At 44.1% G+C, this 15,426-nt stretch overlaps 1 protein-coding gene across 1 annotated transcript; it reads left to right on the top strand.

Annotated features, from left to right (window-relative positions):
• The first annotated feature begins 5,648 nt into the window (after positions 1-5,648).
• Positions 5,649-6,602, top strand: TAS2R40 (taste 2 receptor member 40). The gene has a single exon (XM_015566707.1). The coding sequence runs from the start codon at positions 5,649-5,651 to the stop codon at positions 6,600-6,602; it is 954 nt and encodes a 317-aa protein (XP_015422193.1).
• The last annotated feature ends 8,824 nt before the right edge of the window (positions 6,603-15,426 follow it).

Genomic DNA, 15,426 nt, shown 5'->3' with positions numbered 1-15,426 from the left:
CTGCCAGCACAGATTTGAAATGTTGTCCACCTGTTGGTCCCGATGGGCGTATCCATAGTTATCACTCCAGGCCTTTCCACTTTTCCCCCACTCTCTTCTCTCCTTTCTCTAACTTTTCCCCAAAATGTTCTAAATGAGAGAAGAGTCATCCAGTGTTCATCGGAAAGCCATGGGCATCCAAGGCCCCCAGCTCTTGGCCTCCTGGTGCAGTGGGCTCAACACTCAGCCACCTTACCCCCGCTAGGAAAAGGGTATTTCCAGTTTGTGCAGTAAATAGAATTTACTTGTATCAGGTTCATTCAATGAGTTTGATCCTATGAGGGACCACGTGGGATGGCTTTCTCTCCCATCATTGCCTTTGGTCTCCCTATGGAGGAGTTCATTTCTCCAGCCATGAGCAACTCGTGGCTTTCCAAACGTGTTAGGAGTTAACACAGCATAATTTTCAGTTAAAAAGAAAAAGTTCAGTCCTATTGTGATCAGAACCAGTACCTGCCATCTAATTTCAAGGTCTGTCCTCTCTCCAGCTGGAACTGAGCCCCTCAGCTCCACACCGGTTCCAGCAACGGGGAAGGCTGTGTGGGGGAGCTCTATTTTTCTCAGCCTCCTTTCCCACTTGCTCAGCTGCTTCCAGGTCCTGGGAGGAGGCACGGGGAGAAGGAAGTAGAAAGCACAGGCTATGACTTGACCAGTGCTGGTACAACTGACTTGCTCGGCGCCCTCGGCGTGGCACGTGCCCAGATACTGATTGTGGTGGGCCGAAGAATGTCTGAGGAGATGTCATCCTAACGTGGGAAACTTGTGAACACTCACCTTCCACGGTAAAGGGGACTTTGCACATGTGATACAGTTTAGGATTTTCAACGGGAAGAGGGGCCTGGGTTATCCAGGTGGATTCAATGCAATCACAAGGGTCTGAAGGAAGTGGGAGGGTTGGAGGCAGAGGAGATGTGGTGATGGAAGTAGAGAACCTGCAGAGAACTTTAATAGAAATCCCACGCACGTTAAAGGGACTATCCAAGATGCATTACTGATGTTCCCGTAATGACCTCACGGGGGTGTGGCCTTAGGCACCTGGCTCTCTGCAGTTCCCAAGCCTATTCACTCACCTGCGAATGGTGAGGTCTCAGGTCACCTGCGGTACTAGGATCCCAGTATTCTGATGTTTCGGATTCTTTAGAAAAGGCTCTGTAGTCAACTCCAATTAGTCTATTTAAGTAATATAGCTCTTATTTGCAATTCATCTTTCAAAAATAAATATTAACCGATCTGTTAATGATATTCTACCAAAAGAGAAAAAAATTCTCATGAAAACTGTCTGAAATGACTCTGACCATGAGTATAAAGATTCAAACCTCTCCCTAAAAGTGGGCAGGTAAAACTCTTAGCCAACTGCCTAAAATGGGGGCTTTCAAAGGTTTTCCTCAGGCTCATATTTAGAAAGAACAGGAATCTCCGCCCACTAGTGGATGCATTGAGTAATTGCTCGATTTGTTCAAGAAGGACTTAAATGCCATCTGGTGGTGAAAACCGTCAGCTAAGCATTGGAGCCAGCACATTGTCCACACAAGACATGACATGCATTAAAAAGATCATTAAAGAGATCATTGAAAAATAAAAACTCAAAAAAGGACACATATGTAATACCATTTGTAATACTTTAAGCAATAAAACAAATTAATTAATTAACTAAATTAAATTTTAAATAAAAACTCCAGGGTCTACAGAAGCAGGGACACAAATGTCTATGGATTATTGTGGCAGGAAAATAAACCAAATCCAGGAACCTAATCAAACTTTATTTTTCTAAACTTATTTGCCATCACACTATATAATGCATAGGTGTGTATTATATTGGTGATTATATCGTGACTTCAAAATTGAAAAAAAAGATAAAAATTAAAATATTTTACTTTTAACATTTTTTTTTACAATTTTTAGATTTTTGTCTTTCAACCAGAAATCTGCACCTTTTTCTTTGGTACCAACATATCATTGTTAAATCTTGTGTCAACAATGAAATGGTACTCAGCTATAAAAAGGAAGGAAATTTTGCCCTCTGCAACAACATAGATAGACCTGAGGACATTATGAGAACATTATGCTAAGTGAAATAAGTCAGTTGGAGAAAGACAAGTACCATGTGATCTCACTCATGGACAACAGTGTGGTGACTGCAGTGGGACGGGAGTAGGGGTGGGAAAGGGCATAGAGCAGTGATGGCGAACCTTTTGAGCTCGACGTGTCAGCATTTTGAAAAACCCTTACTTAACTCTGGTACCATGTCACATATAGAAATTTTTTGATATTTGCAACCATAGTAAAACAAAGATTTATATTTTGATATTTATTTTATATATTTAAATGCCATTTAACAAAGAAAAATCAACCAAAAAAATGAGTTCACATGTCACCTCTGTCACGTGTGTCATAGGTTCGCCATCACTGGCATAGAGCGTATAAATGATGATGGAAAAAATAAAACAGCATAAAGAAAAAAAATGTTTAAATCTTGTGACAAGTTTGCTTGAACTCAGAATTCAGCCTTGACAGGTAGCCTTGACTAGGAATGATATTTCATTTTATTTAGTTTAATCATGGAAAACTGCTGTTTAATCATGGAAAACTGCATTTTCAAACATGAATTTTAAAGATTTTCAAAAGTCCTTGCACGACTCTCTGGCATCCCAGTGTCTCTGTACTAAGCGTTCTGCCCTGAATCACACCGTGGACCACATGTCAGGCTATAGGTGAAATTGATAAAGCAGCCCTGAGCAGTGGGAGGTTATCTTCACAGGGGTGGAAATCAAGCTGTCTGGGAAGTCAGTTTTCAGTATCACACAATTTCCAACATGTTAGATTTCTAGAAACCAATTCTAAGCAGAAAAGAGGACCAAATAACGCTATGCTAGATAACTTTCTCCATAGCGTTTTATAACTACTTGTGGGCACCTTCTCAGGGAACTATCCAGTGTCAACTCAGAAGGCCAATTGCGTGGTAACAATCTTTGCCGCTTTGCATAAGCAGAGAGCTTTTTCCTCGGGTGATGTAAATGAGTTCCCTTCAACAGGTCAGCAGCTCTCCTTTCCTTTCTGCGGCGACTAAGCCCCGACCTGTGCACAGTGAGCGAGTGCTGTGTTGTGTCCGGTTCATCAAACAGTCCCCAGAACGTTCCGTGGCCAAGCCCCAGGAGGAGAGGCAGCTTACAGGTGGTGACTCTGTGTCCAAGACACAGCAAGCAATTACTGCTGAGTAGCGCAGATGAGTGGATGTGGGGTCTGAGTCCTTACATAACTGGCCACGTGGAACTTCGATTTTATCGCAAGCCCAATATTAGCACTATCTATCCCAGGAGCATCATTCCCTATTAAATGGTTCAAACCTTTCCTCTATTGCAAACATTAATTTCGCAATTGCTTCCTGGTGTGTGCCTGTGGTGGGCACACTGCCTAAAATATTTTCAGTCATATAGAGATTCTCAAAGTCACAGTGACTATAGGGCTTACATCTAAATATTACTAAATCGTACCCTCATCCGCTGCAGTAGCAAATGTCGCAATGTTGAAAACTTTTCACACAATGTATCTTTCATTTCCTAGCCATATTTTCAGGACACCTAGGACAGTACTTCTGGTCACACTTCTATTTACACGTGTTTATATCTTTCCAGGACCCAATTTCCCCTGCATTCAATAGACACTCTTTTATGAGTTGCGATGAATTGGACATCCCAGGCAGATTTTTTCTCACTTAAATATGAAACTGTTTAGCCCTAGCCAGTTTTCTCAGTGGTTAGAGTGTCAGCCCACAGAACTGAAGGAAGGGTCTCGGGTTTGATTCTGGTCAAAGGCACATACCTGGGTTGCAGGCTCCATCCCCAGCCCTAGTAGGGATGCGTGCAAGAGGCAACCAATCGATGGGTCTCATATCGATGTTTCACTGTCTCTCCCCCTTCTTTCCACTCTCAAGAGATGAACCAAAGGACTTGTATGCATGCATATGAGCATAACCAATTGACACAGAGAGTAGGGGTGTGAGGGCATGTGCTGAGGGATGGGGGCGGCTGGGGAGAGGTCAATGGCGGGGCTGCTAAAGGGGTCGCGACCCACAGGTTGAGAACTGCTGCTTTAAACAATAAAGAATTTTGTTAAAAAATCAATGGGGAAAATATCCTTGGGTGAAGATTAACAATAAATAAATAAAATAAATAAATAATGAATAATTTTATAGTGGCAGAAGTAAGAGAAGTTACCAAAGATGAGAACTGTCATCAAATGTCAAGTCTTGGTGTCCACATGAACTTTCATTTCTCTATACAATGCTTTCTTGATTTTGCAATATATTCCTTTGTCTGGTGCTATTTTTATATAAGTATGATTGAATAATACAAGACAGCTTTATAATAAAAATAAATCTGCATATGTAAAACGTTAGACAATAAATAAAAATAAAAGAAATAAAAAGAAGTCTGACTTCTTTGTTTGAAAGAAAATGAATGTGGGGTAGGAAAATCTATTTTTATCATCCTTCCATTTATATTATAAAAAACTATGATAGGGCATTCACACTGGCACAAGGCACAGGGGCAAGAAGACACAGGAATGTGTGGGCACCATGGCAAGCTGGAAAGTGCATGCGTCTGGTTTTAGATGGGCAGTCATCATTCCACTGCAACCGATTCACCATGCAGACCCCATGTGGCCAAATCTTCTCATTTCCAAGAGAAGACAGATTTTTTTCCTGCATATATGTAATCTCCTAAATTTAAATGCTGCCCAATAAAAAATATAATAAGCACTGGTGGACTAATGCTACCCAACATTTGACAGTACAAGGTAAAACTTCACTGCAGAATAGGTGTGGCCAGGACTCATTGAACCCTAGCTGAGACTATCAATCCTGGCTACGTAAAAATACAGCATGCCTGGGCCCTGGTTCAGATTCCAATTTACTACATCAGGAATGAGTCCTGGGTGCCTGTAATTTTTTTTTTAATCATCGAGTTCACTCTGTTTCACAGTCAGGATAATGTAGGGGATCAAATTTCAAGTTACAGTATTTTATCACATTTCCCAACTTCAACACCATGTTCAGAACACTCTGAAGCCTGCCCAGGCTGCCTCCACCTGATTCTGAGTTCAAACAGTGATGTGATGAGGATACTAGTAAATCATAATTGGTGATATACACACAAACAATGAAAAAGTGACAACAGAGTCTTTCTCGGCTCTAATGAACCCTCATGGCATTCAGTTTTGGCAGGTAACAAACAGGTCTTGTGAGACAAGTAAAAAGGCCAAGAGAGCACTAAGGCTCCTCACTTGGGACTCTGCCCTGTCAGGTGAGCATGAGCTTAAAGTAAATAAGGTAGGAAGGTGTGGGGCAGAAGCCTGTCTCAGTCTTTCCAGCCTGAAAGCCCAAGACAAATGGATCTTCATGAAAAATGGTCACAGCCAGTAACCAGAGCCTCGCATCATTTGCATGACAAGCCTCTAACCTGCAGTCATGTGACAAGCAAATGAAGAGAAATTAGAAAGAACCATTAACTGAGAAAAAAATTACAATAACACTGAGTGAGGGTCAGAAGATTGTGGAGCAGGTACCAGTTCTTGGCAAGGAAACCTGGAAGTCAGGGCCAAAGAGAACGATGACGGTGAACACCAATTACGCGGATGAAGGCACGCCCAGGTTTAAAGTGGTCTTCATCTTGGTGGTCTCCGGAATCGAGTGCCTCACTGGCATCATTGGGAATGGTTTCATCACGGCCATCCACGGGGCCGAGTGGGCCAGACGCAAAAGACTCCCCGTGGGGGACCGCATTGTGCTGATGCTGAGCTTCTCCAGGCTCTTGCTGCAGATTTGGATGATGCTGGAGAATGTGTACAGCCTGCTATCCCAGGCCACTTACAACCAAAACACAGTGTATATACCTTTCAAAGTCATCATCCTCTTTCTGAGCTACTCCAACCTCTGGCTCGCCGCCTGGCTCACCATCTTCTACTGTCTTAAAATTGCAAACTTTACGCACCCTTTGTTCGTCACGATGAAGAGGAAAATCACAGTGCTGATGCCCTGGCTTCTGAGCCTGTCGCTGCTCAACTCCTTGTGCTTCAGCTTACCCTTAACTAAAGACATCTTCAATGTGTATGTGAATAGTTCCATTCCTATCCCCTCCTGCAACGCCACAGAGAAGGCGTACATCGCTGAGACCAACGTGGTCAACCTGGTTCTTCTCTATAACCTGGGGATCTTCCTTCCTCTCGTCATGTTCATCCTGGCGGCCACCCTGCTGATCATCTCTCTCAAGAGGCACACCCTGCACATGAGAAGCAATGCCACTGGCTCCAGGGACCCCAGCATGGAGGCCCACTTGGGGGCCATCAGAGCTATCAGCTACTTTCTCATTCTCTACATTTTCAATGCAATTGCTCTATTTCTTTCCATGTCCAATGTCTTTGATGCCTACAGTTCCTGGAATATTTTCTGCAAATTTGTCATGGCTGCCTACCCTGCTGGCCATTCACTGCTGCTGATCGTGGGCAATCCTGGGCTGAGAAGAGCCTGGAAGCGGTTTCAGCATCGAGTTCATCTTCACCTGTAAGGACAGACCTGTGACTGGAACCCACAAGACCTGCTCCAACCAGCTCTGCCCTTTCCTCACCTAGACCTATCTTCCTCACCCATTTTTTCTTCCCTAATCCTGCTCTGACACTCCTCCTAGGTAAATGAATCCTCTCATATGTGTGAAGCTCAATTTTTAACTCTGGATTCTCAGCAGAAGTAGCTATGCAACTCTAAGACACATTTGTGAAAGCTCCTTGATCTGTGCTCATTCGGATCCTGCCCTGAGTTCCTCTCCTCTTCCTCCTCCCTTGAGCCTTAAGAAGAGGGTGACTGCACATCTCCGTTTGCCTGGGATGATCTTTGTTTGTGCCAAGTATCACTGAGCACCCTGTAATTCTCAAGGCTATATTGGTCTGGTCACCCTGCTTGAGCAAGCACCTTACTAACCCACAGTTAAGAAAGAGGAGGGCGAGTGACTAGCCTAGTATGCCATCGAAGAGGAAATCAGAATACCTCCAGAGAGAGGGGTTCAGGGAAGAAAGGCTGGCCAAAGGTATCAAGTGCTATAGAAGTTTCAAGGAAAGTGAAGAGTGAAGTAAAAAACTTGGGACTCGACTAAAAGGAGGCCACGTATACTATTAGGAGAGTGATAAAGTGGCATTCAGATTACAGTTTCCAGAAAAGGTGATAAAAATAATCTCAGATGGTTGTTTGGAGATAAAGGTGAAATACAGGGTGGCAGGTGGATAAGTGGGTGGTCAAACCAATGCTTTATTTTTCCAGATAATAGGGCACAAGTGAGAAGAGAGGAAAGGAAGAATGAAGAAAAAAGGGTGAAATGTATGGGAAGCAGAAAGGACATAGAAAGAGGCCAGAGTTAATGAAAGTCTATTTTGCTTTGCTCCTGACTCTGTGACACACAGGCGACACCTGTGCCTCTGGCTTTACCGGTTCTGGGTCGCTTTAAGTAGCTGGTGGGGCAAGGGCAGGTTCCCTGGGAGTGGCTGTCTGAGGAGAAGAACAGGACTCTTCACTGTCAGCCTTCAGCATGGCCTCCAAGGGCTGTTCACAAAATAAGACACCCCACCCCCAGGTACCTTGCAATTAGAAGGGTAGAATTTAGGGTTTTCTTGTACTTGGCTGTTTTAAAATCAGAACTACTGAGGAAAATGTAAAAAGAATGCTACTGGTTGTGCCAAGCTTAAGCATCTCCCAAATAAAAATGTAAGGTCATTGGCACAGACTAACACCGGAGCTCTTACTCTTAAACACATATTTCAGAGAGTCTTGGGATTTATTGAACTGGAAAGGAAAATATTTATGAAAACACACTATTTTGGTAGCTTTCCTGAGTGATATTTATTTATACGACTAAAGTTGGTAGAGTTGGTATAGTAAGACAAATTAGATTTTGAGGTTTCAAAATCTGAAACAGATTTCATCTCCTCAAAATTAGATTTTGAGGTTTCCAATTCCTAAAAATAGTTTTTTTCCAAATAATACATGCATACATGCCCACCAAGGGTGCTCTAATGCATCACAGAGAAAAACAGAAGATTGATTTAAAGTCAACACATATTAATATGAACCATGCCAAGATATATACTGCATAATCCCTCTACATGCTTATTGTGAAGAAATATTCCCTCATTATTTGCAAGAGCCAGGGACGGCAGGGAGCTTCAAGGATGTGACATCTTATCGATGCTTTATGTTGCACTACCTTCAACCAAATGAAGTTCTCTCCAGTCCTTCCTCCTTCTTTCCTTCCTTTCATCTTCTCTTCCTTCCTTCCTTCCTTGCTTTCTCCCTCCCTCCCCCACTCCTTTCCTCCTGTTTTTTCTTCCTTCCTTCTTCTTCCTTTCTGTAAAACCCACCTAACTTCCAGAGCAAGCCAGTCTACCCTGCCTTCAAATTGGTTGGCTTTAGACAGAAATCTGAAGTCCTAAAAGATCCATTTTGCGAACTCTATGTGACACCCCATCCTGAGAAAGGTTGAAAGTTATGGTGTGAAGGATTCCTTTACCCACAAATTCACGCTGCACATGTGAACAGCTAATGGGATTTGGTTGCCATGAGATCGCAACCTGGAAGGCCCACTACGGGGCTGGAGCCTCAAACCTGGTGGAGTCCTCAACAATGAAGACAAGTCCGGTGGCCAACGCAGGGCTAAGGACTGGGATTGGAGAGCCACCAGATTGTCCCACAGCCCAACACAATCTTCCCCTTCTAATAATTCAGTGCCTGCTAAATTCCACCCTGGCTCCTGCTTTTCTGCAGAATTCTCTTTGCTTCTTCTCAGAAATTCTTTGTTTTGTGCTCCTATGACAGAAACATCTACTGAAGAAGGGAAAAGAAACATTAAGTTCAATCAACCGAGACTTGAGCTGGGGGATGAAAGCAGAAAGCAGAAGCAATCATGGCAGGAAGGGAAAGGAGAGATTCGGAGAGTGGGAGCCTCCCGTCCCACTCCCATTTCCCTCCTCCCTCTGGAGAGAAGTGGAAACCTTAGAGGAGAGGGGGAAGGAGTGGAAATTTCTGACATACTCAGAAAGGCTGGTTTGTGGGAGAAGCAGGAAGCATTATACAGCTGGGGAGCGAACCTCACTCTTTGAAGGATTGGGGAGCCCTCTGGACCCCTTCTCAAGACAAGACCGGAGTTGCCTATGTCGGAGAAGTAGAAGTTGGAGGGAAATGTTCATCTCCAGGGTCTTCTCCAGGGAGGTAACATGTCACATGGTTAGAAGTTACTGTTGGGGGAAGGAGGATGGGAGCATTTTGGAGCCTGGCCTGTGGCCCAGCAGGTCCAGGTAAGAAGCGGCAGCATTCCACACAGAAGCTGTGGGTGCAAGGTCGCACCAGGAGGGACTGGGATGGAAAGTGGGAAGGTGCTGAGGGCTGAAGACAAACATGGCCAATCTCGGGTGGGAGACGTGCTGCACGGAAGCTCCTGCTGAGCCTTGGGATTGTCTCTGCAAGCAGCTGAACAGTCTCCCCGAGCTTTCTGAGGATCAGTTCTAGGGGACCCTTCACAGTCAGGGTGCCACGTGGCAGAGTCCTCTGTGTCTGCAAAGCTAGCAGTGAGAAGGGGTCCAAGGAGGGAATTCTGAGGTGGAATGTTAATTAAGAAGTCTCACGTGGGCCGCTGCACCCCCACCTGTCCCCTCCCTCCCGCCATGCAGTTGCTGGAGATAAGATGACTTAAGTTTGGATCCTGGCCCTGATACTTACTGGTGTGTGATGCAGGCATGTGATTGCCTCTCCCTGATCCTCAGTTTCTGTATCTGTAAAATGGGAATAACAATAATGATGATGATGATACCTATGTCCTAGGATTATCTATCTCATTCTGAGAAATGAGTGTGTGGCCCAGAGGAAGCTCTCCATAAATATTAGCTGTTAATATTGTTAAGGTAAGGGGTGTGAGGCTGAGAAGCAGAGTTCTTGAATGAAGATATTGGAAGTAGGCCAGCCAGGCCAGTGTGGCTCAGTTGGTTGGGTGTCGTCCCATGCACCCAGAGATCATGGGTTCTATATCTGATCAGGGTGCGTGCCCGGGTTTCGGGCTCAATCCCCAGTAGGGAGGCATGCATGAGGCAGCCAATTAATGTTTCTCTGTCATTGATGTTTCTTTCTCTCCTTTTCTCTTACTTTCTCTCCCTCTCCCTCTCCCTCTCCCTCTCTTAAGAAGAAATCAATAAAAACATATTTTTAAAGAAAAAAAAGTAGGCCAGGTGTGAGGAGGCCCAGCCCCAACTGGCCCATGCACACAGAGGGGTAGGCCTAGACCATGGCCATGGAATCCATAGCAGTTGGATCATCCAAATGGGAGGAGGGTGGGACAGAGGGAACAAGTCTTAGCTCCTGGCAACATCAAAAGACATCTAGTATTCCAGAGTTTAACCCCCTGGCAATTATTCAAAAGCCTTTTTTGCACAAAGCAGGCACTAAGTCAGGGGTCAGCAAACTTTCTGTCTAGGGACACAGGGTAAATATTTCAAGTTTTGTGGGACACATGAGTTCCTGTCACAAATACTCAACTCTTCTGTTGCAGCACAAAAACCTTTGGAGACAACATGTGGATATGGCTGTGCTCCAATTAACTTTTATTTACAGACACTGAAACATGAATTTCATATAATTTTACATGTCATGAAATATTCTTTTGACTTTTTTCAGCCATTTAAACATGCAGAAAGCATTCTTAGCTTATGGGCTTTATAAAAATAGGCATTTGCCGACCCTGCACTCAGCACACTCTCCAGCCCAAGGAGGCCCTAAGACCCACCACCAAACCTGCGTTACCTTAGCTGTAAACTAGAGACACTTCAGGACAACTTTGCCATGTTTTGAACATTGCAACTTTCCAAATATTTTCGCCACTTTCAATTTCTCCAGCTTTCATTTATCCCAGTGGTTCTCAACCTTCCCAATGCCGCGACCCTTTAATACAGTTCCTCATGTTGTGGTGACCCCCAATTTCATTTTTACAAATTGAACATAATTAAAGCATAGTGATTAATCACAAAAACAAAGTAATTAGATATGTGTTTTCCGATGGTCTTAGGCGACCCCTACGGAAGGGTCGTTCGACCCCCAAAGGGGTCGTGACCCACAGGTTGAGAACCGCTGATTTATCCCTTTGCAATTCCTAAATCAGGATCCTTTAGTTCTTTGTAACAAAACAAACAAAACAACTCATGCCCTAGTCCCTTCTCCCCCACCATGAACTATTAAGGCAGGCACGGGGACTAAATGTGTTTTTATATAAAGCTTTAAAAGATACCACCCTGAAACTAGTTGATAAGAAGGAGTAAAAATTGGTGAATGAGGTGCTTGGGAATGTTCTGAAGGCGAGGTCTCCGGGCCTGAAATGCTCACGCTCCTTCAAACCCCTGCTGTGGGACTGAACACCAGGCAATTTCTCTTCCTGGGTCGGTCCAGTGGGGCGATGTTTATGACTTCCGGCTCTTTCAGGTGGCTAACTGGCTGGTGTGTTAGGTGGTGATGGGAAACACCTAGCATCAATGTGCTTCGTGGGAAGAACAAGACTTTGGTGTCGAAGATCTAAAGTTGAGTCCCCCTCTGGAAAGTTGCTAAACCTCTCTCAGCCTCAGTTCCCCGATCTGGAAAACAGAGATGGTCATAATATGGGGCTGTTTTGAGGGCCAAAGGAAAACATATGTGTGTGCACAGTAACTATGAGCCACCGCACAAAGATGAGTGTGTTGATTCATTCAACAAAGGTTTGCTGAGGGTATGGGCTACGCACTGTACTAGATGCTGAGAACTCAGAGGTTAACACAACAAAAATGTCACCCTCCAAGAGCACAGAGCCTAGGGAGGAGCAACTCAATGTGGGAAATATCTCAGTGGAAGTCAATGTACTGTGGGGTCAGGGATGTTCCTCAAATGTTCACAATTAAAACTCCTCTCCAAAAAAAAATCCTGCCCTGGCCCATGTGGATCAGTTGGTTGACCGTCATACCATGCACCAAAAGGTCGGTAGTTCGATTCCCAGTCAGGGCACATTCCTGGGCTGTGGGCTAAATCCCCAATCAGGGCATGAAGCCAATTGATGATTCTCATATTGATGTTCTCTCTTCCTCCCTCCCCTTCTTCTTTCTCTAAAATCAATACGATAAAATTAAAAAAATATTTTTTAATCCTGATGTCCTTGCTTTATCTCCTTCTAGTAAGGAGAGAGGGGAATTCAGGACAGAATCCTTTCTCTCAATATCACTGGACCAGTGAGGAGACTGAGAGAAGAGATGTTCCACTGGGCATCCTTAGCGATCCCCATCAGAGCCTGAGGATGCAAAAGAGAAGGGGTCCCATTACATCCAGTCCTCCCTAGGGAAAGCTGCTGTTTGCATCTCCTGCCTAGAGCCTTCAGAGACTGCAAATAAATGTGTGGTTTATTCAAACCAGATGCTGGATAATAAATTATTTCTGGTGGCCCTGCATGCAGCTAGAGGCATGAGTGACAAAAAATGCTTAGCAGGGAAGGATGGCAATTCAACTCTGAGAAGACTGAACACCCCATGTGACCCCAGTGTGGTTTCTTATCTCATTTCACTGCTTAGTAGGGGAGAACATAACATTTACAATTCTACTCATAAGTGCAGTAAGAAAAATTTGCTTGCCTTTGACTCCAAAACCCAAAAAAATGCCTCGGAAAAACTCAGGCTAGCCACTTGGAGGTCGTGTCTCTATAGGACCCTGCAGCCTCCCTCCAATGTTTCCTCCTTTCCCAACCCGGCTCCCCAAGGAACAATGGAGGATTCCATTGGGGCATGGATGAGAGAGGCAGGATTTTGTATCTGGTATTTTTCTTTAAAGAAAATAGCTTTATTGAGGAATGAGACATATAAAAAAGCTGTATATATTTAAGGTATACCACATGAGGAATTCGAAGATAAATACTCACTCATAAAAACATGACCATAATCTCCACCTCAAAAGTTCTTTTGGAGAAGGTCTTTTTCTACTGTAAGCAATTAGAGAGGTGTAACATAAGGAGGTCTTTTAGTCACTGTACTACATACATAGTAATTAAGAAGAATTAAATGTCTAGGCTTGGACAATAATACTATCAAGATCTATATAATCCTCAAGATACACTCAAAGATGAGGTGGGGTTTGATACCAATTGTCACTTATTTTAACTGAGATAACTCCTTTAACTGACTAAAATAGTCCTGTGAGTGGGCAATATGTTATATACATGTCTTATGTCTTTTATTAAACAGACACTCAATAAGTGTTTGTTAAATGGAAGAAAGTGATTTGTAATTCATTCTCTCTCCCTCTCTCCCTCTTCTTCTCACAGGTCACATACTGCATTACACTGTATCCACAAAGATTTTTAAAATATCTGAAGGGTCATAAACCTGAAAGAGATATAAAAAATTCTTAAGATGATTCAAGTTTTATGAATTCATGCTTCTCTATATATAAAGCATCTTCTATCATCAGTTTCTACCCACTGAGTTCTACTGTACTAGAAAAAATTTCACAGTTAGAATGTAATCACTTGAAAATTGCCGTAAGTTCAAAATGCCATGAATAATTCATATAATTTGAAAACAGTGTTTCTATAGGCTATGCTTGGATAAGATTAAAGATATGAAACATATTATAACTGTAGAGAGAATGTCAATACCTAAATGAATTAAGATCTTATACCTGCCTTGCAGTAATTTGTATAAGAAACTGTCAAAAAAATTGCTTTATTGAAAAGTTAGTATACAAGAAAATAAAGTAACCTGAGATGGAAATGTGAAGACACAGGTGAGAGCACTTAAAACTTCTGAAAGTACAGACCTCAGGGACGCATCAGTGATGTAGGCAGTGTCCCTGTAGGAACAATGGCGCAGACAGAACTGAGAGACAGTCCTGAATTCCTGGATTTCTACAAATCTGATTGCATTTGAAAGGGCTTCCATCACTGTGCAACTCTGCCCATAGCATTCACTGTCCAGGGCAACCAGCCTCTTATCAATAATCTTTGGTCTGCCAAGCCTTACAGAGAACAGACCAGGTCTCTTCACCACACCTAAGGTTCTGGGGAAACCCTCCTTCACTTAGCACGTTCTTCCTTGGGATAACTTAGCTTTGTTCTCTGATAGCACGGATACTGAGGTACTATGTTGTGGGGGGAAAGCACAGAAGGCTCTGGAGCCAGGCTGACGAGGTAAGAGTCTGACATTTGCTACTTTCTGGTGTGTACATATATAAGGTAGACTGATATTGGGACTTCCTTCATGGCTTTGTTCTTATGACTGAGCTGTTCCATGTAAAGTACTATCAATACATAGTGCATAGCACTGGGTGATCAAAATATTAGCTATTAAAAAAAATGTATATATTAGCTATTATAAAAGCTCATTATATTATTACTAGGGGCCCGGTACATGAAGATTCTTGCACCAGGGGTCGGGGTGAGGGCGTTCCCTCAACCAAGCCTGCCCACTCCCTCTCACATACTGGGAGTCCTCAGGGGATGTCCTACTGATGGCTGAGGCCCGCTCCCTGCTCCCCTTGGTGAGCGGGCCTAAGCCATACTCTGGCCTCCCTTTGTGGGAGGCGATCCGGCTGATCAGGGGAAGGCACCAGCCCCATCACCCTGCTGCTGCAGCCACTGCCAGTCACCGCAGCCACCAAGGTGTTTTCATCAATACAGACTCCAGTCCCTTCACCATGAAAAAATGACAACTTTCTTTAGGCATTTTCAAGATGTGTTTTTCATAGAATATGACATTTCAGGGCAGGATATGACATTTCTCAACCCTCCAGCAGCAGACCTTCCTTTTTATCTCCAGGAGTGTAGTAAAAATAACCCTAGATCACCTATTTGGACTCTCATTACCCAAGTTACTAAGAGTATTACCAGTGGCATACAGGGAGCTTAGCCAATGAGCAGTCAGAAAAGGTGTTTCCTTTGTAGTTCACACCGATCTCCGGCTCGGCCAAGGCTTTAGGCCTGGGCAGGGGACCCCCAGCTCCCTCCAATTGCCAGCTCTGCCCCTGCCCAGGCCTAAAGCCTTGGGGCCTGGTGGGGGCCCCCCATCTCCCTCCAATCACTGGCTCTACCCCTGCCCAGCTCCTTCCCATCATCAGCTCCGCCCCTGGCTCCAATCGCAGGCTTGGCCCTGCCCAGGAACCCCCTGGCTCAGGTCCTTCCTAGGCTGCTCAGGGCCCACACGGGGCCTACCTCGGAGTGACCTGGGTGCTGATGATGTTCCCAGGACCCAGGCCGCTGGGCACCTACATATGCAAAGTAACCGCTATCTTTTTTGGGTTAATTTGCATACTCATCTGATTGGCTGGTGGGCGTAGTAGAGTAACACCAATTTGCC

This window comes from Myotis davidii, unplaced genomic scaffold, assembly GCF_000327345.1.
Source record: "Myotis davidii unplaced genomic scaffold, ASM32734v1 scaffold22, whole genome shotgun sequence".
Classification (NCBI taxonomy): domain Eukaryota; kingdom Metazoa; phylum Chordata; class Mammalia; order Chiroptera; family Vespertilionidae; genus Myotis; species Myotis davidii.
The sequence above is the reverse complement of the archived record's forward strand: the minus strand, read 5'-3'. Positions and strand labels throughout refer to the sequence as shown.

What these genes read in the sequence shown, in the direction of transcription:
- TAS2R40 (XM_015566707.1), top strand. Translation starts at nt 5,649, where the DNA reads ATGACGGTGAACACCAATTACGCGGATGAAGGCACGCCCAGGTTTAAA.